This window comes from Delphinapterus leucas, chromosome 3 (genome assembly GCF_059928025.1).
Source record: "Delphinapterus leucas isolate spDelLeu-1000000601 "Yukka" chromosome 3, BTC_Dleu_Yukka2, whole genome shotgun sequence".
In the NCBI taxonomy this organism is placed as follows: Eukaryota; Metazoa; Chordata; class Mammalia; order Artiodactyla; family Monodontidae; genus Delphinapterus; species Delphinapterus leucas.
The window spans coordinates 114,067,084-114,091,882 of record NC_143131.1 but is presented as its reverse complement, the minus strand read 5'-3'; the positions used below and the strand labels follow the sequence as shown (position 1 = coordinate 114,091,882).

Below are 24,799 nucleotides of genomic sequence, written 5' to 3'. Positions count from 1 at the left end.
CTGTGCATGTGTATTTCCCTACTTCCTAGCATAGCAAGATATTCCAGTCTTATATATTTCCTGCCCTAGCCCTAGAATGAGCCATTTCTCCAAGGAGCCCTAGACTCCTTTTAGTAGGAAATGGTATTAAAAATCAAGATCTGGGTATTAGATATCCATATTGCTACAGGGGTGTCTTTTCTTCTTGGCCTTTTCAGCAGATAGAGCTAGGAAATATATGCGTGTATAATAAACACACACACACACATATATACACACACACAAATATATATGTGTGTGAACATATACAGGTATATACACATATATATTTATATATACCTATTTTAGAAATGAGTTCACACCAGTACCTCCAGTCCCAATTCATCCCCATAGGGCTCTTCCTTGCCTTCCTCCATTCCATATTTCTACATCCCTTTTCCCCATGGTGAGAACCCTGGCTTCCAATAATATCAACACATTTACTCTTTTTTCTAAAACGTATAATAGATCCAAAACTATCTTAGAGGACTTCCCTGGTGGTGCAGTGGTTAAGAATCCACCTGACAATGCAGGGGACACGGGTTCAAGCCCTGGTCCAGGAAGATCCCACATGCCGCAGAGCAACTAAGCCTGTGCACCACAACTACTGAGCCTATGCTCTAGAGCCCGCGAGCCACAACTACTGAAGCCCGCACGCCTAGAGCCTGTGCTCCGCAACAAGAGAAGCCACCGCCATGACATGACCGCGCACTGCAACGAAGAGTAGCCCCTGCTCGCCACAACTAGAGAAAGCCCGCGAGCAGCAACGCAGCCCCCTGCCCCCCCAAAAAATTGTTTTAGAATTGATTTTCCTATAGCATTGCAAAAAAAAAGCAAACAATAAAAACGGTTCAGGATTTGTTTGTAACTCTTCCCTGCCTCCCTTCCTCACCACAGACAAAGTATCAAATACTGTATTCATAAGTAAAGTCAACTGCTTCTTTGTCCGCCCCCGCATTCAGTAGGGTTATGGTGTTCATTTGAAATGAATTGGGTTCACTGGTTTTAGTTTGATTTCAGTTTTAGAAATGTTCTCCCTGTTCATTCTTACAGATGCAATTTTAGTTTTTGAGTATGTGGAACTCTAACATACTTCCAAAAGCCAAAGTGTGCAAAATATACTCAGAGAAGTGTTACTGTCTCACTTGCTGTCTGCCCCTTACCCCTTCTAGGTTACTATGTTCATTGTTTTCTGGTTTATCCTTTCTGTGTTTCTATTTGTAGAGATATATGTATGTTTTCTTATTTTGCCTTCTTTCTTATACAAAATGTAACACACTATATATGCTCATTTGCACTTTGCTTTTTTCATTTAACAATATCTCCTGTAAATCACTCCATTATCAGTTCATAGAGATCTTCATCCTTTCTTTTTACAGTGTGTAGTATAGTATCAGAGTTTATTCAACCAATCTTTTTTTTTTTTTTTTTATGCAGTACGTGGGCCTCTCACCGTTGTGGCCTCTCCCGTTGCGGAGCACAGGCTCCGGACATGCAGGCTCAGCGGCCATGGCTCACGGGCCCAGCCCCTCCGCGGCACATGGGATCGTCGCGGACCGGGGCACGAACCTGCGTCCCCTGCATCGGCAGGCGGACTCTCAACCACTGCGCCACCAGGGAAGCCCTATTCAACCAATCTTATATGCTTGGATATTTAAGTATTTGTCAATATTTTGCAATTACAAATAGTGAAGCAATGAATAATCTTGAGGGCATGTATTTTCGTATTATTGGGGTGCATTTTCAGGGTAAATTCTAAAAGCAGAATTGCTTGGTTAAGGGTACATACAAAGATAATTTTATTAAATACTGTGAAATTCCCCTCCATAAGTCTGTAATAGTTTGTATTCCTACCAGCAATATATGAGAGCCTGTTTCCTACAGCTGTGCCAACAGGGTGTAGTTTCAAGCTTTTGAACTTTTGCCAGTCTGATAAGTGAGAAATGATATCTAGGTGTATATATATATATATTTTTTTTTTTTTACGGTACGCGGGCCTCTCTCACTGTTGTGGCCTCTCCCATTGCGTAGCACGGGCTCCGGACGCGCAGGCTCAGCGGCCATGGCTCACGGGCCTAGCTGCTCTGTGGCATGTGGGATCTTCCCAGACCGGGGCACGAACCCGTGTCCCCTGCATCGGCAGGCAGACTCTCAACCACTGCGCCACCAGGGAAGCCCCTAGGTGTATTTTTATTTACATTTTTCTTATGAGTGAAGTTGACCATCTTTTCATATTTTAAGCACCATTTTTTAATCTCTTTTGTTAACTGTTTGTATCATTTGAGCATTTTTTTCTTTTTTTTTTTCTTTTTGTCTGCGTTGGGTCTTCATTGCTGCGCGTGGGCTTTCTCTAGTTGCGGCGAGCCGGGGCTACTCTTCGCTGTGGTGCTCTGCCTTCTCATTGAGGTGGCTTCTCGTTGTGGATCATGGGCGCTAGGCACACGGGCTCAGTAGTTGTGGCGCATGGGCTTAGTTGCTCCGTGGCATGTGGGATCTTCCCAGACCAGGGATGGAACCTGTGTCCCCGCATTGGCAGGTGGGTTCTTAACCATTGCGCCACCAGGGAAGTCCCTGAGCATTTTTTCAATAGAATTTTAAATCTCCCCCCCAATTTTCAGAAGAGATATAGTTATATGACTGCTGTGGACTGAATTGTGCCCTCCCAGAATTCATATTGAGGCTGTAACCCCAATGTGACTGTATTTGGAAATAGGGCCTTTAGGAGGTAATTAAGGTTATATGAAGTCATAGGGATGGGGCTCTAATCCAAAAGGATTAGTGTCCTTATAAGAGGAGACACCAGAGAATAATCTCTTCTATTTCTTTCTCTCTCTCCCTGTACACGTGTACAGAGGAAAGGTCATGCGAAGACAAGTGGCCATGTGCTCTGGAAGAGAGCTTTTACCAGAAACTGAACTGTACCAGAACCTTGATCTTGGACTTTCCAGCCTCCAGAACTGTGAGGAAATTCTATTATCTAAGCCACCCAGTCTATGGTATTTTGTTATGGCAACCTAAGCAGATTAAGAGAAGGACAATAACTTTTACCTGTGTTATATTTTGCCAATATTTTCTTCCAGTTTGTCATTTGTCTTTTGACTTTCTTATGGTGGTTTTCTTTTTCCATGGAAAAGTTTTGTTTTGTTTTTCATGTTTTTTAATGTAGTCAAGAGAGAAGTATTATAATAACCTTTTCAGATAATTGTGAATATTGTTCTCTGATTCTACACCCAAACTCATTAAGTGGTAGTTTCCTAACGGTTAGTAGTTATGTAGAATATTAAAACATATCACTGGACTTTTCATACTCTGTGACATTAAATCCATTGGTTTTTCTTTCACTTTGAATGAATTTCTTTTTAACCAGTGCATGATGTTGTAACATCATGCATTTGGACAATATAAGTTCACTAAGTTATACTATCTTATATATTACTAAGATATTTAAGATCTTTCTAAATGTCGACAGATTTTTATTATATAACATCAAAAAATTATATTAGTTAATACCGTCACCAATATCATCAGAAAAGTTTTTAAGTTTTGGGACGCTGTCAACTGTCAAGCTCATGGTGGCAGACACAGGCTTTCAAAAATTTTTTAAATCTGGCCATTAAAGACACTTTTAATTCTTAAGTGAAACTGTGTGTTTGTTGAAGAATTCCGTAACTGCTAAGTTTGGGGCCACTGCCTTGATTTATGCTAAGACACAGTTTTACCCACCAGTGCTTTTGTAATATCAGTGCAAATGTCAATACAGTGAGAAAGGCAAATAAGGCCCTACTATTAATTATGAATGTAGTCTCAACCCACAGACCCCAGTAAAGAGTATCAGGGACCCTGAAATGGTCCCTTTGAGCACCACTGCTCTACAGGTAGCCTAATCCTTTAAACCATATTTTCAATCCAGCTCTAACCTCGGGGGGGGGGGGGGAATATTTAAATCTAGAGATGCCTCTAGGCCAGGAAAAAGGTAATGTAGCCCTGATGGTTTTCCTTGGTCCCTTTGTTGTTCCCAATTAAGGGTAAATTTTCATCTGTACTTCTCTTAGAGAAGGGCATTAACTGCTTAACAAAGACAGGAGGGGGTGGGGATTATTGAAAAAAAGGGAAGGAGTCAGATGTTACCGCCAATTACAGATCAAAGAGAGAGAACTTACCTCTGCAGTAATGAAGTAAGGAAGAAAGGCTCCAGTGGAAGAGAGGAGACGGTGGTGCATCTGTTCCATGGAAAAGAACACATCTGTTTGCTTGTGGGGGGCAGAGGATGGTGGGGGGAGGTTTTTTTCTTTCCTGGGATTCCTCTACTCCCTCGAGCACTCACATTCACTTCTCTTTGCTTGAGTGTGTTGATGAAAAGCTTAGGAACTAACTAGAGACCCACTCCCTGCCCTTCCACAAATAAGGTCAAGCTAAACCAGGGAAATGGTGACACCCCACCATTTGACTCTCAGATCATCAAAGGTCTTGGAGAACAGTCAGGGTGGGGCCAGGAGGTGCTGGGGAAATGCACGAATGCTCGATCCCACCCATTGCCTGCCCTGTCCCAAGATCTTTGGAGGGCCATTTGGCTACCTGTGTTAAAGCTTGTAAACTATGGCTCTTTGATCCAGCAGTTCCGCTTCTAAGAGCTTATCCTCAACAGTCAGATGTGCACAAAGATGCATCTCTAAGGACATTCATCAGGTCTTTCTAGTAGGGTGGGAAATTGCCTGAAAGAAAAACAGTAACAACAACAATAACCAATAATAATTGGTTAACTAAACAATAATAATTGGTTAACTAAACAATAATAATAATTGGTTAACTAATAATAATTGGTTAATAATAATAATAATTGGTTAATAATAATAATAATTGGTTAACTAAATAATAATAATTGGTTAACTAAACAATAATAATAATTGGTTAACTAATAATAATTGGTTAATAATAATAATAATAATGGTTAACTAAACAATAATAATTGGTTAACTAAACAATAATAATAATTGGTTAACTAATAATAATTGGTTAATAATAATAATAATAATTGGTTAACTAATAATAATTGGTTAATAATAATAATAATAATTGGTTAACTAAACAATGGTACAGCCCAGGATGTTTGGGACAGTGGTTCCCAAAATGGGGCCTGCAGATCCCTGAAGGTCACTGAGACCCCAGACTTTTCATGATAATGCTCAGACATTATTTAGCTTTTTCACTGTCTTGGTCTTTGCACCAATGGTGCAAAAACAATCGTGGGTACAACTGCTGGTGACTTAGCACATATCAGCAATGACGCCAGACTTTACTAATCATCATTTTATCATTTATTGCCAAGCACTCGCAGAAAAAACATCCCAACAGCTTCACTTAAGAATGTCCTTGATGAAGCAGTAAAAATCACTAATTTTATTGTTCTTATTGATTAACGGATTTTATTGATCTTGACCCCTCAAGACACATTTTACATTTTAATATGTTCTCTGTGACCGCCTGGGAAGTATGTGTGAAGTACTTCTGCTATATAACAAACTAGGATGGTTGCCTTGAGAAAAAGCATTTGTGTGACTGAGTTGTGGACTAAAGTAGCTGCTTTTTTCATGAAACACCATTTTTATTTGAAACGACCATGACGGACAGCAGGGCTACATTAATATTTTCATGGGCTCCAGGCACTTTGGCTTTTTTGGGCCCCTTCCTCTATAAAAAGATATAACAATTATATTTTATGACTATGTTAGTATAAAGACAAATATATTAATGTTATATTTTAAAATATTTTATTCGATCTAAAAGAAGTAACCTTCCTTTTCTTCTTCTGATTTTAAAGAAGTTGAAACATTTTCATGGGCCCATAAAGTCATGTGGGCCTGGGCTCTGTTCCTAATGGAGAAGGTGGGCCTGACTGACAGACAAACTGTGGTTGTTCAGACTTGGGTGTGTGCAAGGCTGAATCCTCCATGAGGCATAGTTGTAATATATCATGTTAATATATTTGTCTTCACACCAGTGCCGGGGTTTTTTGTTTGTTTTTGTTTCTGTTTTTAAATGGAGGAAGGGAGCCCAAGAAGGTAAAGATGCCTAAGGCCCAGGAAAGTCATAATGCAGCCCTGTGTATATGGTGGACATTTTCTTGAAAATGAATAAAATGAACTTGTCACTTCAAGAAAGGTAGTTGTGACATTATGTTGCCAATGGTAAATTTTAACTTACAAGGAAAAATTACAATATTGGGAAATTTGTATCTGCCACCATGAGCTTGAAATCTTCTCAGTACTTAAAAACCTTCTGTTGATATCAGGAATTAAGGAATGTGATCTTCTGATTGTACCATGAAAGGAGTTCGCATTTGGAAGACTGGGAGATCTGTATAACTCAGTGAACCACTGTTTTCCAAATGACCAATGAGTGATTATACCAAATCATGCATGGCTAAAAGATCCATCAAAATAATGGATAAAAAAATAAGATAGACTATTAAGGAAATCAGCCCTTTGCCTGTGGTGTGAGTTACAAATCATGTTTCCCTAGCTTATCATTTCTACTTGGACTTGATTTATGGTGGTTTTTTTTTTTAATGCAGACTTTTAATTTACTTTTTTAACATCTTTATTGTAGCATAATTGCTTTACAATGTTTGTTAGTTTCTGCTGTATAACAAAGAGAATCAGCTATATACATAGATCCCCATATCCCCTCCCTATCCCACCCCTCTAGGTGGTCACAAAGCACCCAGCTGATCTCCCTGTGTGATGCAGCTGCTTCCCACTAGCTATCTATTTTACATTTGGTGGTGTATATATGTCAATGCTACCCTCTCACTTCGTCCCAGCTTACCCTTCACCCTCCCCGTGTCCTCAAGTCCATTCTCTACATCTGCGTCTTTATTTCTGTCCTAATGCAGACTTTTTAAATGTAAAATAAAATTTAAGAATTCTGCTCATTCCCCCCCAAATAAGATAGATTAATAAATCCATTCAAAATAATAAAAAAGTAGATTAACGGATTTTTATGTTACCAAATTCAAAAATTTATCCATTGGTTTCAGATTCTACATTGATATTAACCTTTAAGAAACTACTACTTTTTGGGTTTTGGTATGGTATCAAAGAAGAACATCCAAAGTTATCTGAAAAGGATATTAAAATCTTCTATCTTTTCCCAAACACATATCTGGTTGTTTTTTTTTTATGTAGGCTGGATTTTTTTATACTTAAAACAATAGATAGCAACGACCAAATACAGGAGACATGAGAATCTAGCTATCTTCTGTTAAACCAGACATTAAAGAAATGTGCAAAGTTGCAAGGCAATGACACTCTTCTCACTAAATTTTGTTTGTTTGGAGAATATAGTTATTTTTTATACAAATACATTATGTATATTAACATGTAACTTGTTTACATGTTAACATTTTAAAAATGAATAAATTGATATTTAAGATCTTTCTGTTTTAATTTCTAATAGAACAAATACTGACAGATATAACCCACATAAACAAGAGCTCTTTGCAGTCCTCAATAATTTAAGATAAAGGCGTTTTGAATTCAAATAGTTTGAGAACTGCTGTTGTAGAATACCTGGTTAAATGTTCATAAAGGACCATTAAGTTTAAAAAGCAGGTGACAAGCCCTAAATGCAATAGGAACCCAAATACATTTAATATTAGGTAGATATGGATACAAGGGCTGAAAGGGGAGCAGGGGTTCTCTCCCAGTGGTATACTTAGGGTGATTTTTTTTTTTGAGCATTTTTATTTTCCAAGTTTTACATAGTAAGCATGCATTTATTTTGCAATTGGAGAAAAAAAAAGCTGGTGGAACCCTCTGAGCCAGATTAGGGGAGAGTGCATGTCACCGAGGTAGAAGAACAGAGCACACAAGTTAGAGGGGAAGAGAAAGGGTGGTGGAGCCTTTTGGAGAGAGGGCATCTTGAACTGCTCCCAGGGACAATATTCCTAGTGAGTTCTATGAGCATGGCACACTGTGGCGGGGGGGCGGGGAGTGTGAGGGGGGATGGCACTAAGACCACCTCTTGGAGGGGTATAGACTCTAACCCAAGGACAACAGTGCATGACTCAGTGGGGACAAAAAGACCCATTCTGAATGGCCGGGGAGGATGCGGAGGATAGATGCTGGGCGCAGAGGAAACCAAGCCCCTAGAAGGGCTCTCTTCAGGACTGAGCCATGAGAACTCAGGTCCCAGATGAACTTGGATTTGAACCCCAGCGCCAGCCTACCTGCTCTGTGATCTCCAGCATATTTCTTAGCTTTCCAAATCTATAGTGTCTTCATCTGTAAACTGGGGACAGAAATGTCCCAGAAATAGTGTGCCTGCTAGGGCTGATGTGAAATGAAAATGATGGGATACATGTGATTTGACACATAGTGAGTGTGCAATAAGATGGAAAGAAAAAACAGCCTTGTAGGCATGACCCACTTCCATGTCACCAGGGAAATCAATTTAGTCAGAAACCAAAGCTGGGGTGGAGGTGAGTGAATTACTTCTTGGCGCCCTAGGGTTGCAGATTGGGATCTCTTAGACAATCATGCTCTGTGTCTGGTCTTAGCCATCACTAAGGACCTGGGGAAGAGGAAGCCTCAGGTCTATAAACAGCCAGACACCAGCAGGCTGCAGGCATCCCCTCCTCTCCACACATGCCTGGCCTTCCCTACAGCCCAGCTGCTCTCTCTTGTTAAGTTTCTAGGAGTACTGCTTATGTTTCGGACCAGAGCCTGGGCAGTGTGGCAACGCACCTAGAGGGGTTTTCTCCTGGAAGGAGCCTGGTCCACAGCAGGTGCTCAGCAAGTATTTGTTGAGTGAATTATTGAAGTCTGGCATCCTCCCGACTTGCTGTGGCCTACAGAAGCCTCACCTGGTGGCTGGCCCCTGCAGAACTGAGGGACCTCCCTAAAGAGCGGGGAAGGACAGAGCAACTGGGGTGGGGGGTGATCTCTGTCCCTTTCCAGACACTTCTCTGCAGCTTCCCTGGGGGAGTCCTCACACATCCTTAATGCTTTTGTTTTTGGACCCAAAGAAATATCCTTTCTCCAGTTTCACCTCCTGTAATTTTCCCCTTCACTCATTCCACTTCAGCCTCACACTCACTCTTTTCTTAAAAATTGAGATATTATTGACATATAACATTGTGTGAGTTTAAGGTGTACAACCTGTTGATTTGATATATTTATATATTGCCATATGACTACCACCTTAGCACTAGTTAACACCTCTATCATGTCACACGTTATCTTTTTTAATGCTAAGAACACACTCACTATACCTTGATGATTTCAGAGACTCTTCTGCCTCAGGGTCTTTGCATTTGCCCTCCTGCTGCTTGGAATACTCTTCCCCCAGATATCCACTTGGCTTGCTCCCTCAATTCATTCACATCTTTGCTTAAATGTCACCTTCTCAGGGAGGCCTTCTCTAAAGTTTGAAACTGCACCCCAACTCATACCTCCTATCCCCCTTCCTTGCTTTGTTACTGAGCCCAAGCTCGTACTCCTTGCCGCAGGACAGGCCAATAAATCAAGAGACGAGTTGTTGGGCCAAGGAATAATGACTTTATTCAGAAAGCCAGCAAGCCAAGAAGATAGTGGACTTGTGCCCCAAAGAACCATCTTGCCTGAGTCAGAATTCAGGCTTCTTTTATACTAAAAGGGGAGGGAGTAAAGTCAAACATTTGCTAGTTCTGGTCAGCCTCTGGAGGGGATGTGTTAATTTCTTCCTCCCTGCAGTCATTCACAGGTGGGCCTGGTAAGGATGGTTCCTGTGAGCTAACCAAAGGTATTTTAGCTTCATGCTCATTACCTGGGAGGCAGGGTTCGCAGAGATGGGCCATTATATATAATTTAAGCTTATAGGAAACACCCTTTTAGTGATTAACTTGTAGTAGGATACAAAATTTCTTCCCTATTACAGCTTTATTTTCCTCTATAGCATTTACACCATCTGGCACATCATCTCTTTTGCCTATAACCTTTCTTTCCCTACTACACGGCAAACTTCAGGAGGTCAGGGATTTTTGCCTGTTCTGTTCACTGCTTCATCTTCATCACCCAAATTGGTGCATGGCACAAAGTATGACCACAGTAGTTAATTGAATTAATGGATGTGTGAATGGCATGTATTGGACACTGCTTTGCAAACTTTTAAAGCATCATGGTGAGGGGAGGAGGTTACCACCAGCTGCTACAGGGGCAGCCCGAGGGAAGGGAGGGGTCTTCAGTGACTCATAATCTCCGGTCACCAACTCCAGCAGCCACAGAACAACTCTGCGGAGGGTATGTATTGTTATCTAAAGTTGGTCCACAGCTGGGTGCTGAGGTGGCTTCCCCCTCCACACTTTGGTGGAGAGAGAGGAGAGAAGGAGAGGAAAGGTCCCTATTTAAGTCCTTGGGATGGGTCACTAACGCCTTCAGGCCAAAAACCAATTTAGGAATACAAGATAAGTTTTGCATCGGCCCCTCTTTCTGCTTGTCTGCAGTTAAAAAAAAAAATGTGTGTGATGATAAAGAATCACTGTTTATATTAGTAAATCTCAACTTGGGTCCAAGAGTGAACATTTGCTGAATCGAAGTAAACGCCTTCCATGCAACAAAGCAGATCCAGACTTCTAGGGGTCACTATGAAGAAGCCCAGGGGTGTGCAGTAGATGGTCGTGGGGAAGACCAGGTTTGATGGGGGCTTGTGTCTAAAGACAGCGGGAGGTTCTGAAGTGCGCGGGAGGTTTGCATTGGTTGGGGAGGGAAAAGTGCTTGCTGGTAACAGCAGTCGTGCCTCCCTCCCTGCGTTAATGGGAAGGCTTCTAGGGATGGGCAGCAAAAGCCCCCCCTCAGTAGGCGCTCAGTAAGTGTCACTCGAGACGCACAGGCTGGGACGCGGGCTGGAGAAGTGCCTCTGCCGGGGTCCCGACCCTTTCCCAGGACTTAGCTCAGGGCGAGTCCCCGGCTCGGGCGGGACCCAGCGTTCGGTGTCCTGGCGAGCTGACCAAGGGCTGAGGGCCAGAGCCAGGGCCGCGATGCGGCCAGGGGACTGACCCACCGACGTCCAGGCGATACAGCGCGGAGGGTCCCGCGCGCGCGCGCAGCCGCGGGCTTGGGGTCAAGGCCGGGGCGCCCGGGTGGAGCGGGAGGGGTGGCCGGACGCGCGGGGACGGGATGGGATGTGACGAGCGGCGCGCTGTGCATTGTGGGAATCCCGGGGCCGCGGCTAGTGGTTCCAGTTCACTCAGCAGCGGAGCCGGGCGGAGGGGGCGAGCGCGGGACGCGCGGGCGGGAAGCGAGGAGGCGGGCGGGCCAGGCAGGAGCGCGGAGAAGAAAAGGCGCGAGCGGCCGAGAGGGCACAGGCCAGACACCTTGCTGCTGCCGCCGCCGCCAAGCCGCCCCGTAAGTGCCGCACGGGCCCCCTCGCCGCGCGCCCCGTCCCCGCCGCCCGGGTCCGGCCGCCTCGCTCTTCCGGCCGAGGGTGCCTGGGAGCCTCCGGGCCTGGCGTGTACCGGGCGGCGCACGGCCGCGCTCGGGTCGCCGGCCTCAGCGCGGCCCACGACGGGGCCTCGCGCACGCACGGCGCCCTCCCAGGCCCTGCCCCGGCCGCGCGGGAGTCCCTCTGGTTTTGTTCAAAAAGCAAACCCGGAAGCCAACTTCTCTTAGAACCGCGTCCTCCTGCCTGCGCCTGGGCGCTTTTGTGGGCAGGAGATAGCCCTGACCCGTCCCCCGGCAACCCTTCCCGGGGCGGGCGGGCTGGACTCGAGGCCGCGGGAGGCGGCGGGGAGCTGGCCGGACGGCCTGGGCCTGGACGCCCGGGAGCTGTTGTGCGCGGAGTTGTACTTGGTGAGGCGCCCGTCCGCCGGCGAGTTGCCGGCGCCGGCACAATAAGTGGGGCCCGAGCCCCAGGTGGCCGTGGTGTAGGCGTCTGGCTGGTATCTGCTGGGAGGGTGGGGTGGGGGGTTGGGGGATACTTGCGGGACTACAACCAGGCAGGGGCGGGGAGGGGTTTGTTCAGGGACTGCCTGGAGAGGGGCCACGGGAACCCCCCTAGCTTTCGCTCGTCTTCTGACCGGCCTTTTGTTTGCTTTGTGGTTGGGAGTTTTTTTTTTAAAGGTAACTCCGGAAGGCTGGAAGGCTGTAGGTTCCTCGGGTGGAGAAGGCCGGGAGGGAAGAGACTCGCTGGGGGTGGGGTGGAGTGAGGAGGTGAGTGTGCAGGATGCTGTTGGCCATGCCACCTGACAACAGGTGTGCCGAATGGCGCGCCCCACCTCCACTCCTGCAGAGACCACAGATCACTCAAGGATCTTGTCAGTAGATTGCTTGGAAGGTTCTTTTAGACAAGATGTTAGGGAAAAATATTCCTGAGTTTGAAAGTAAGAGACTTATGTATTGATACAAACAGCTGAGACAAGCCTTAAATTCAATAATTAAAATTACCACGAAGTCCTTGTAAGACTTTAATGATCCAATAAACAGCATATAAGAATAGACAGTTAGAGGGGCACTTCTGCTAGCTTCTCTCTTTCTTCTACCCTTGTGGTTTGAGGTTTTATCATTAAAGAGGGGGGAAAGTGCTTTGTTACAAGGCTTCCTGCTCTAGGGACTCGGGGAATTTTGAACAGTTTTAGGTTTGAGTGGGAGACTCTAGTTGTGAATTAGATGGAATCCATGGCCACGTTTTGGTTACTAGTCTGCTTTCAGAGGACTTATTAGCTCTGAAATGGACACCTTATACCTGCAACTGGAATTAATACCCATTGTACACAACTAACCAAAGCTGGGCAGTAGCATCTCAGTCTTGTACAAGAGGCTACCCGATGAGGATAAATGTGTTTTTCAACCTGTTTTTCTTTCTTTCTTTTTTTAAATCCTCAAGACTTTAAATTTTTCTTTACTCTAGTTTTAGGAGGAGAGTGGGAAATCGTTCCACTTTGTTATTGTTTTAATCTCTTACCATTGTTAATGCTGATCCCTAGATAAAGGCGTTTAGTAGGAGGGAAGGGGTTAAAGTATGTGAAAATTGTTTGAGGCAGGGAGGGCCTTTAGAATGAGGAAGGGATGGCTCACATTTTATTAAACTTTAAGAGTTGTCTGGAACGTCACACATGACACTCTACACTTTACACAACTATAAGTCACTGGCTTGGTCTATAACAAATGGGCCAGGGTCAGGGAGGGGTACGTCTCAATCTGCCATTTCTTCTGGTCCTCCAGACAGCAGATCTCTGGAAGATCCCTCATCCCTTCCTTCCAAGAGAGACTTGGACTACATACATGTATTCTCAGACCTGCCTTTAATAGCTTCAGAGTTAATGCTGCCCCAAGCCATTTAAAGGAGCTTTATTTAAATAAACAGAAGCATAAACTGAAAACCCAACCTGACAAAACCCAACAAGAATCTATATGTGGTGTTTATCAGAATTTCAGCAGCCTCTAGCTCTCATTTGAGTGTGCCTTTGGGTTTATGTCAGCTTTTTCAGAGCCCCATTCTTGGCACATGGACTGGGAAGGGGCAGGGCTCAGTGGGGCCCACACCTGTCTTATGGGTCCTTCCCAAGTTCTGTAGGTTTAGAAATACATTGGGCCCCACCCCAGCTCTTATGAGTGAGCCCAAGTGCGTCAGCTCTTCATTCCAAAGAGTTGTATAGCTTGTTAACTTGGATCAGGCCTTCCAGATCAGTGTCTTGCAGCTTTCAGTAAATATTTCTTGAGAATCATTTTCTTGAGGGTCAGGCACTAGGGACAGAACCTGATCAAGAAATGTCCAGTATTGCCATGTCCCCCCACCTCCCAGGAGGGGAGGGGGCTGGAGGTTGAATCAGTCACCAGTGGCCAGTAATTTGGTCAGTCGTGCCTCCTATGTAATGAAGCCTCCATAAAACCTCCAAAGGACAGGGTTCAGAGAACATCCAGGTTGGTGAACAAGTGGAGGTTTGGAGAGAGTGGCACACTTGGAGAGGGCATGGATGCTCCATGCCCTTCCCCAGACCTTGCCCTATGTATCTCTTCCATCAGGCTGTTCCAAGTTATATCCTTTTATAATAAACTGGTAATCTAGTAAAGAAGAAAAAAAAAAAGAAATGCCCAATTCTTATCCTTGGGAAGCTGATATGAGGAGGAGAAGGCAGGCAAGCAGCCATTGCAGGGTCAGTACGGGAGGCCACAGTAGATCCCATAGCAGCTCCCAGACAGTAGCCTATTCAGGAGCAAGCCCTTACCAGGCACGGAAAGGCCAAGTAAGAGCCGGCTGGGCAAAGGAGGGCAGGTGGGGACAAGCGTTTGAGACCTGCCCCACATGTGCAGAGTCTGAGAACAAAGGTCATATGGGGGAACTGCCAGAGTGCTCAGGGTGGCTGGATTCTAGAGGGGAGTCAGGTGAAGCCAGAGGGCCCAACAGACCAAATCACAGAGGATCCTGATCAGAAACACACGGAAGGATTTAAACTTCTTCCTAAGAGCAGTCACAAGCCTTTGAAGGCTCTGAGTAGGAGGAAGATGTGGTCAGATGTCCTTTATTGGGAATGCTTCATCAGTTCAGCAAATATTGAATAGCTTCTAGATGCCAAGCCTCACCAGGGTCTTGCCCTACTGAAGCTCACATTTTCCTCTGATGGCCTTCCATTGGAGTGATTCTCTCTGAGTTTCGCACAACCTTTAAAAGGGAGAGGAGGTTTGAAGGAAAATGTCCTTATGAAGCAGGCAGACAGTGCCTTACTGTTGTTGAAGAATAGTGCTGGTTCCTTTAGTGTCACTCAGGAAGCACATCAGGGAGTGTGTTTGCAGAGGTGAAATTTTTTAATCCCAGACTAGCGTCCTGCTAACTGTACCTGCTTGTAGTGAGTAACACTTGTGCTCAGCTTTTGTTTTTTTTCCCGTCATTAAAAACCTAACACGTGAGGAGAGTAGTATCTGCTGGGACAAAATGTGTGGTTTAGGGTTTACTTACTGTCTCAATTTGTCCTTCTCTCCTTGTTTGCAGTCCCTTGGTTCACTGAGGGTGGACTGTAAGTTCTTTAATCATCCACCTCATTTTATGGTGCAGTGTTTTATGAATGGAGAGAGATGTTTTTCCTGATTGGCCGGAGTACCAGACCAAGTCTCTGTTCTGAGCCAATCAGAGTGCAGCTTGTGAACCCCTGCTCTGTGAGTGATAGTTGTGTAGTATATCCACATGCCTCTGGGGACATGACAGCGACAACACCGTTAATCATTTGGTACGATAGGAGTATACGGAAGAGAATGCAGTGAACAGGATTAGTGTCCTGCGCTTCAGAATTAAGTGTCTCAGGTTTGCCTTTGTGACTGGAGTTGATGGGAAGGTGACAAATGCATGTGGACACGTGGGCATTTATCCAGCTGCAGGGAATGGATGGGGCAGTCCTCGCTCTGTAACAGCGAGCACTGATAGCTCAGATGGCTCCATCCTCGGGTGCTGGAGATAGGGCTGTCTGACTCGCAGCCCCCCAGCCGTTCTGATCAATATTTTGCTCAAGATCAATATGCACACATGCATTGCTTAGATAATAAAAGACTTCACCATTGACCATTCCAATGGTTTTGTGAGTGTCCTGATTATTTAAGTTTTCTATGCTGCATCTTTTACAGAGGTCAGTGTCTTACAGATATGAGGAAGGTCAGTACTTTCCTCTGGTCTGTGTTACGGTGCCCATCTTATGGCAAGAAGAGAGATTTCTGGAGCCATAGGATGGTCAGGGAGTCAGAAGGCCTCTGCAGGCTCCAGCCTCAGCCATCGTGTTCCCTTCCTGGGAATCCCCAAGGTAGCTCCACAAGCTCCCTGAATTTTGAGGGTCTGGGCTCCCACACGAAGGGTCCCAAAGAAGGTCCCGGACTGGTGTCTCACTTGCCACATCTCTGAGTCCTGTGGCCTTTGGAAATGCTGCCCTCATTTTTGTCAGGAGAACCCCATCCACTGTAACTAATCAGTCCCAACCCAGCCAGCATTTGAGGGCCTCTCAGGAACGTGGCTGGGTGGTAGGTTCTTAGAGATACAGTGGTGAGCAGAGCAGCCTGGTGCATGCGGTCAAGACAGACAAGGAAATAGGCAGTGGTGATACAGTGTAACAAGTGCTAAGAGTGGGATAGTTGGCTTTAGAATGTTTATATAAGTTGGATCCGGAGTGGCAATCATGTTGGAGGGAGGGGCTGGAAACTGCACTTGCAAAGCACTTTATATAAGACTGAGAAAAGCAGTTGAACATACTTCCGTGGTGGCTGAGGTGCATTATAAGGGATTTTTCGCTGGGCTCAGGGGCCACCGCAGGAGTGTCTACTGAGGAAACAGAGAGCGATTCAGCCTGGTGGAGCCCTCATTGCTGGAAACGGGAAGAGATGAGCTGGAGGTCAGCAGGACCTTGCGTGTAAAGCTAGAGTCTGGGCGTGGGGCTGCTCCACACTAGACTGGGACTGGGGGCCGCACGGCACAGCCACTGCAGGAATGGATCTCCATCGCCAGAGGGCATGTTGGGACCACTAGGTAGGATTGCCCCAGACTGAGGGCTGGAGAGAGTGTTCCAGACTGAGCGAGTGGCATGTGCCGAAGGGTGGAAGTGGGAATGAAGGTGGTTTGCAGTGCACTTAGGAACCAGTAAGGGTGCCCTGTTGGTGAGGAATAGAACGGTGTGGTAGGGTGGCCGTTTCCCCTCCTGAACTCTGTTGCCCCTCCTCCTTGTTTTCGTGTCCATTTTATTCATGGAATCCTCACAGCCAGGCTTCTCATTTGTCCTGTGCTTTGAGGACAGATCACGTTGTCGCGGTCTCATCTCAATCGCTGGGGGGCTTGTCATCAAAGACCTGCTTCTCACTCGAGCCTGGCTCCAGTGTGTCTCTGTGTGAACTTTGGGTTTCTGCAAACACGGTTCATGTCTATTGTGAATGATTGATTGTTGGAGGAGTTGCAGAGATAAAGACCACAGAGATCCCTTCAGGACCAACCACAGAATTTTCATTTCCTGGCCTGATAACAGTCAAAAAGACCGCCAAGCTAATGTTCAGTAACGAACGCCAGGGTTGCCTGAAGACCTGTCACTGTCTTCAAAGCCTGCGGGGCCCTCTACAGGGCTGAGGGCTTCTGGTGTGCTGAACAGGGAGCCCCCCTGGTGGACGAGTCCAGGAAGGAAGGACACAGCTTTGTTAGTTCGATAAGGTACTATTGCTGTTTCTCCTGTGGGCAAGCTCAGTGCCCTGAAGAGAAGGTGAATGCAGAAGAAGGCACTTCCTCCATGACGTAGGACTGTCCGTCTCTCAGAAAAGGCTAGACACAGGACATGGGTCAAAGTAGGCTTTGACTGGTCACTCAGACCCTGGTTTCAGGGTCAGCTTTCAAGTTGGTTTGTCAGGTTACAGAGACTGGCTGTTTCCTCTTTTCTTCGGAGCACATAGCTGGAGGCCGTTCCCCAATCTCTCTTGCAGTTAGGTGTGGCCACGTGACCACATTCTAGTGGGTGGATCACAGTCAGGGGTGATGTGCCCCACTTCCAGGCCTGGCCTCTGAAAGCCCCCATGTGTTGTCCTCCATGGCCCTTTCCCTCCAGTAGTAAACCCTGAATTGTGCATTGAAGGGTGGGAGGTGTCTGGATCCACAAATTATCCTGCAGAGAAGCACCAGCCAGTCATGGAAGCCACTTTGGACTTTTCACAAGTGAGAAGTAAGCTGGGGGCGCTTATTTGTTACAGCAGCTAACCTAGGACGCATAGGCTTTCAGTGGTGGGGCTGTGACTTGAATCAGGTCAGTCTGACTTTGGAATTCGAGTTATTAACCACAGTGCTCAACAGCCACTTCTGTCACAGCCACTCTCTCCCCCCACGTTGGTGCCTGGCCATAGCTGTCCACATCCCATAGACCTCTGAAGAGCAGGACGGACCCAGCATGTTCGTTGATTGGTTGATCTGGAGATTGCACATCAGTTTCCAAATGATGTTTTAAAAACCACCACAGGTTACTGGATGTCATGAGGCTGCATGGCTCAGTCAGAATTCTTTCAGAGCTGTGGCTGCAGCTTGGGGATTTATAGTTAGAAGTGCAGGAAGCACATGAGGAGGGGTGAGGAACAGAATCCCTTCAGGACAGGCCCCTTGGGGAGGGGATGAAAACTCGGGCTGCTCTATCAGAGAGGAGCCTGACTCCAAATAAGACGTGAAGATGTTCTTCTATCAGCAGAGTGGCAGTGATGTTTAAGATCTTTCCTGGGACCTGGGGAGCTACAGCTGAGTTGACTACAGCACCTGGCATGGAGTAGCTCCAGGTTGAGTCGAGTTGGGGAGGCAGGCACACAGATATGTGCCGGGGTATGTTCTGTGGGAACACAGAGCAGTGAGCAATTCCATGGTCAGGACCGAGGAGAGGGGTTTGTGTGAGCATCAGTTCAGCAGGTTGGCAAGAGGACAAAGGGTGTTTCAGGCAGGGGAAGCAGCATGTATAAAAACATTCTGGACACAGCTTCACAGGTCAGGAATTCAGGGGCAGCCTGGGACATCAGCCTGGGCACGGGTGGCAGGAAGCAGTGCTGCAGAAGTAGTTGAAGGATGCTGTTTGTGGCTGGCTCAGGGTGATGGGGAACCAGCAAAGTGGGCAGAGATCCTCTGGTGTCCATGGAGAGAGACTGGTGCTGGGGAGAACAGGTGAGAAATAGTGGGAGCTGAACCAAGGCAGGGAGGGCGAAGAGAAGGGAAGAGGCTTGAGAAGTTAGGGCAGCCTCCGTTGAACTTCACTAATGACTGGGAGCTGTGGTGGTGGGCAGAGAAACAGGGACAGGGTGACTCCCGCCTGGCAGCTTGATGCATGGTTTTGCCATCGTTGGGGCTGAGAAACCCAGAGGAGTTCACCTGCCTGTGGGACTTAACAAGTGGGCCCTGCCGCAGGCAGTTAGAACGGAGCTCTGGGGCTCAGCAACCAGGTGTGCACCGGGTTAGGGACCCGGGAGTCACCAGCATGTCGACTAAGACTCTTGACTCAAGTCAGAGGGAAACCCCAGGAGCATTACTTTTGAAGAATAAGCGTGTCTAGGACCCATCAGGTCCCTCAATGGTAGTGGCTCCTCTCTGGGACAGGACATTGTCCCATTCCCACAAAGGCAGCCCCAAACATACCCAGACAGGTCCGCCTGTAGACAGAGCTGGAGTCTGTGCTCCAATAAGAACAGGCTTCTCCTTCTGGAAGGGGGAAGCATTCAGATGTCAAAGCTCTTAGGCCAAAGGAATGGGGTGGTCTGTGAAACACATTTGCATTAAAGCAGAAGACTGCTAGGAGCCCAGTTACAGCTTTTCCCTGCAAACACACATGCACACACGTGTACACATACCATTTCCTGCTCAGAGTGAGCATGGGCACCTGTTTGCAGGGAATGTTTTAAAATAGAGCTCATTACAGAAGAAATGGAGCCAACCAATTGTTTCAGAAAAACCAGACCCTTCTGGGACTCTCTTTAGCACTCAGTGAACAGTTAAGACTTGGTGCCCCCCTTGACAGGGTGAAATACAGGGTTCTCATCACAGAGGCCTTGAGCCCCCTTAATTCTGGTGAGCCAGTCAGCACAGCTGCCCCAGAGTGTCCAGGAATTCTGCTCTCTGCTGTTTTGGCCATCTCTCTGTTAGGCATGTGATCTGAGATGATCTTGGGGGTCACACTGATGTTAGGTATAGACCATGCATATCTTGAATGTAGGGCCGGGTGTCAGAGTAACAAGGACTCCTAACTTTGTGGCTTCCATGGTCATAGAGACATGGACTGTGGCAGCTGGAGGGGCCCACACACCGTGGAGCCTGACCTCAGTTTCCGAGAAGATGAGAGACCTGCCCATTTTATTCAGTGGTCTGAGCATCAGTGACTTCGAGGGAAGGCATGTCTGACGCCCCAGAACAGGCTGAGGGCTCTGCATAGCCCCTCTCCCAGCACCCTGCACTGGCCTTTCACAGCTACCATTTAAATGATTGTCGGGTTATTTATTGTTGCTCTTCCCCACCAGCTCTGGGGGAACAGGAACCACATCTGTCTCGTGCACTGCTGTCTCCATTCCCCAGCATAATTCCTGAAGTGAATGCATGAATGACTTGAATGCTCTTAGTGAACATTTGTGACCTTACTGTGTGGTGCTACACTAGGTATACAGTTGGGGGCAGCCCTCTGAGACCTTGCAGTGTGATGGGAGAGACGGCGGGTTGGGGCGGGGGCGTGTGCACGTCAGTGCTGTGGTGTGAAGCACATAGGAGCCCAGAGGATGGAGCACTCAGGGAGGGGTTGACAGAGGGCAGAAAAGAAGCATGAAGGGTACAGGAGGTCCTGGCTAACAGGCACAGCCACGGTGGAGGAGGGCATTTGGGGACACTGCCTGTGTTTGTGTTTAGACCTAAGGAAGCACAGGTAAAACTAGATGGGTGTGCCAGGCCTAGATTTCTAGGGCGTTTCGTGACAGTCCAAGGGTCCTGATTTTATCTTGGGAATTGTGGCAGCAGGGAAAGCTTTAAGACCTGGGCCATGGCGTATTCAGATTTGTGTGTACGGAGATAGCCCAGCCAGTGGAGGGCAGGTAGATCGTTTGTGATTGTTTGGTTAGGATAGTGGTGACCTGGATCCAGGCACAGTCGGGGTGGAAAAGAGAGGACTCCACAGTAGGTGTTGAAGTGGGGGGGATCCTTCGGACTGAGGGGCATTTTGGATGGGGCGGTGGGGGCCAAGGAAGGAAGAACTCTCCTCCCTCTTCTCTAAGGACAGGCCTGTCTAGCAGTCTGCAAGTGCTCAGAGGGCCTCTTAACTCCAACCTGACTGCCCACTGAGCTCCTGTGAGCTGTTCTTGCCTCTCACAGATAAAGGACCTTAAGGTAGAGGTACTGCTTTCATCAGAGAACCTAGGTATATGCCTTACATCTTCATTCTAGGGGCAGGTGACATAGTTTTCTTTTCTTTTATGAAGGCTTCAGCAAATTTATCAGCCCTGGTCTCAAGTGTATGAAAATACAATTATTAAACAAGCGTATAGATTGTAGCCAAGAAATCCCATTTTCTTTTACATCATGTGGCATAAAGGCGAGGCACTTAAGAGCAGTCATTGTCAGAGTAACATTTATATGGAAGTGGCCGATAAAATTGATGTCATGGTATAAAACGTGAAAAGCGAAGCCGTTCTCTTTTCCAGGGCTGAAGCACACCGGCAGAATGCAGAAACTGGGCTTGTGGGGCTCAGCGGCTGCAGGCAGTGGCATCTGCTGGCACAACCCATTTCTTCCAGGGGCCAGAGGCATGGGGAAAGGGGAGATGCCCTGTCCCCAGTAATCCTGACCCACGTGTCTCTTGCCTCCACAGTGTGTTTACTGATCCATCTCCAGGGCCACCGCCATGTCCAGCCGGGGTGGGAAGAAGAAGTCCACCAAGACCTCCCGGTCCGCCAAGGCAGGAGTCATCTTCCCTGTGGGCCGGATGCTGCGGTACATCAAGAAAGGCCACCCCAAGTACAGGATCGGAGTGGGCGCGCCTGTGTACATGGCCGCCGTCCTGGAGTACCTGACAGGTGAGTGTGCCCGAGTCACTGCAGACACCACAGTTTTCCAAGGATTGGTAGGAGGACCTTGTTCATTTCTTTTATTTTGAAATTTTTCAAACCTACAGAAAAGTTACGAGAACAGTACAGTGAACATTTTTACCTAGATTCAACAGTTGTTAACATGTTGTCCCACTTGCTTTATCTCCCTCCACCCTGTGTATGTGTGTGTGTGTGTGTGTGTGTGTGTGTGTGTGTGTGCGCGCGCACTTGGACGTTTCTGGAGAGCCCAGTCCAGTTGTTTTGCAGAATGTCCTTTAATCTGGGTTGGCCTAAGGCTTGGATTTAGGTTAAATGTTTTGGTAGGAGAATTCCGTAAGGGATGTTGAGTCCTTCTCTGGCATCGTGTCAGAAGGCACCTGCTGTGGGTTTGTCCTGTCATTAGTGATCTTTGCTTTAGTCATTCGATCAAGGTGGTATCTGTGCATTTCTGCACATCCTGGATCACAATCTGTCACCCATTGGCTTTAGCATTCCTTGATGATCTTACCTGGATCTGTGCTATGACGGTTATATAACTATGACGGTTATAAAATAGTGATTTTTCTATTTCTGTTATTTTTCCTACATTTGTTAGTCGGCATTCTTCTGTTAAGGAAAGCTTTCCTTCTGCCCTTCCCTTCTTTTTATTTTTTGTTCTATCAGTGTTGGTTCACGGATTTTTGAAATTTAGTGTGTTACACACTATCATGTCATTACTCGTTATGATGGTCACATTGTCTCAAATTTGACCTTCAAGCTGGTTTCTGTGTCCTTCTGCCCCCTCTCCATCCGTTTCTGTACATTTCCTTGCTTTCCAACATAATGAGATAGTCTCATCTCCCCCTGACCTTCCCCTGCCCTAGTCTTGGAATCGGCCATCTCTTCAGGGGCGTCCTTGGTCCTTTTCCCAGATATAATGTTATTGGTCTTATTGGTGGCTCCATGGCAACTGTGGGAGGCCAGCTGGGCAGGGATACCACCCCCCATTTTTAGTAAGGAGAAAAACAACCTCTGGGCATAAAAAAATTTGCCTAGGGTCACATATAACCAGGAAGTACTTGAGAAGGGATGCACATCCTGCTCTCCTTTTGTAATGCTTTTACCACTTTTTGCTTCCATACACCATCAGGGTAGGTGGCAGGCAGGGGCAGCTGTCTCCCTAGAGCCAGAAAGGAGAGACTCAACAAGACAAGGCGCCTCTTCCAAACGGAAGTGGTCAGGCAGTAGAAGAGCTGGGTCACTTCCTGCTATCCCAGGCCTCTCAATAAGACAACACCAGGGTTTCCCCCACAGAGAACACAGTCATGAGGGTTATAGAGTTTTTTTGTGTTCTGTTAAAAGAGTCTAGGCGTAAAAAGTAATTGGGGTTATAGTTGTGAGGCCTTTGCACATATTTGGAACTTGGACCCTCTGCTTGTCAGAGACTCGTAGGTGGCATGGCTGGTAGCATGAAGTAGGCCTGATTCTTCTCACTATGCGGATGAGGAAACAGAGGCCCAGAATTTGTGTGTCACATCCAGGAGAACCATGTATAACACAGACAGTCAGCCAGGGAGACCAGGGAAGACGTCACTAGATAGGACTCGGAGAACATTTTTAAGGTCTGACCCGGCAGTTTACATGCTGTGTGACCCAGAGAGAGTCACTTAACCTCTCTGGACCCCGATTTCCTTACAAATCAAATGGAGACAGCAGTCCCTGCTTCACCAACTCCAGGCTGCTATGAGAGGGGCTTTGTTTGAGTATAATGGGAAAGCTGACGTGATGTGCAAACCCAGCCAGCGGGTGTTTCCTGGTTCCCGAATGCTGTGATGCCCCCGGCACTGGAGTGACACTGGGGGTGTTCATAGACACGTTCATTAGGTCAAATACAATAGCAGTTTCATTTCTTCTGTCAAGCTTCCTCTTTTCAGTTAGCAGGGCGTTGGTGGGGGGATACCACTGCCCCATCATGTCTGAGGCAACTACTGTCTGTGCTGCACAGAAAATCTGTACGTCTTCCTTGTCTGTGCCTGGCTGGCTCTGAAACTGAGTGCAGTGCTCATGAGGGCCCGGTCAGCCGGTCCGTTCTCATGGGAACGGACCTTGAGACCCTGCACCCTCCCCACCAACTGTGCCTGTCTCTGGCTGTCATAGGTGCAGTAGTGGTCCCAAAGGGGGGTGGGACAGGGCAGCCCAGCCCTAGAGCTGGCCAAGTCGCTCAAGGCAAATCCTTACTTTGGCGTTAGCCATGTTAACCCCTGTATATTAAAGAGTAATATATATTTTTAAATTTTACCAAGTGCTTCCAGCAGAGCTATTAGCTGAATCTGAGCCATGTCCTCTGCCTATACACAGTGCTGAGTCATTATGTGACTGCTGCCCAGTGCCTGCCCCCGACTGGGTACCTGGTCTGTGTGATGGGGCCTTGAGGGACGTCCTGAGCACTATACTCAATCACTGTTGGTGGTCACTTGTGTCTGGTTGCCTGATGGGACAGGAGCTGAGTTCTGGGGCCACATCCAGTGAAGCATTGCTCCATTCCACCCATCAGGACAGTGCTGCACACCCACCCTCACTGCTCTTAGGCGGTGATCTGCCCTGAGCCCCTCGGGCTGAGATGTGGGGGCACGTGGATATTGGGAAGTCCTGGGCATCTGCCTGCTCAGAACTTTGGTTTTGGTCCCTGAGAGAGAAGTAAAGGTGGACCAGCTCGCTCTTGCTCTTTGCTCTTGTTTCACTGAAGACCCTTTCCCACCCATTCCACATACTTACTGAGCACCTGCTGTGTGCCTGACCATGCTAGGCTCTGTATGAGTGCACAGGAATGACTGGGGAGGAAATGGTCTCTGCTCTGTGGAGCTCTCACAGTCTAGTCTGGGAGACAGAACCAACCAACCCAGATGGTTACTGACTGTGCTGAGTGCTGTGGAGGCTGTAAACAGGACAGAGGGACCCAGGTGATGATGTGGCCCAGGAGGGCTTCGTTGAGGAGGAGACATCAGCTGAGACCTGGAGAAGGAGACGGTGCCAACCAGCCCTGCGAGGGCTGGGAAAGGGGCTCTGCCACCCACTCACCTGCGCACAGTGCACCTACTGGGTGCCAGCCTCTTCCCAGAGCTGGGAGAAGCCAGGAGAGCAGCGCTCATGCAGCTTAGGGCCGAGTCAAGGATGTGGCCCAGACATCATGCTCCAACACAAGGCATCTGAAGGAAGTACCACCCATTCCGCAGGTCCTCATTGAGAGCTACGGTGTGTCTGGTGCTGAGATATAAGCCAGAACAAGA

General features: G+C 47.2%; 2 protein-coding genes across 14 annotated transcripts in view; both read left to right on the top strand.

Moving 5' to 3' along the window:
• The window catches only part of DCANP1 (dendritic cell associated nuclear protein 1), a 35,956-nt gene extending 28,467 nt beyond the window's left edge, over positions 1-7,489 (top strand). Inside the window, 1 exon segment of the mRNA XM_089908572.1 lies at positions 1,456-7,489. The gene's annotated coding sequence lies outside the window, so the exon portion shown is untranslated.
• A 3,725-nt stretch (positions 7,490-11,214) lies between these two features.
• Positions 11,215-24,799, top strand: part of MACROH2A1 (macroH2A.1 histone) — an 80,219-nt gene continuing 66,634 nt past the window's right edge. For 4 of the 13 annotated variants that reach the window (XM_089908464.1, XM_089908465.1, XM_089908466.1 and 1 more), the window contains exons 1-2: positions 11,217-11,399; positions 21,317-21,521. In XM_089908464.1, the coding sequence (XP_089764590.1) occupies positions 21,350-21,521 (172 nt within the window). In that variant the 5' untranslated portion in view covers positions 11,217-11,399; positions 21,317-21,349. Of the gene's footprint in view, positions 11,400-11,824; positions 11,844-21,316; positions 21,522-24,799 lie in introns of those variants that run through there. The other 9 variants (XM_022588850.2, XM_022588849.2, XM_089908467.1 and 6 more) reach the window with 6 other exon arrangements.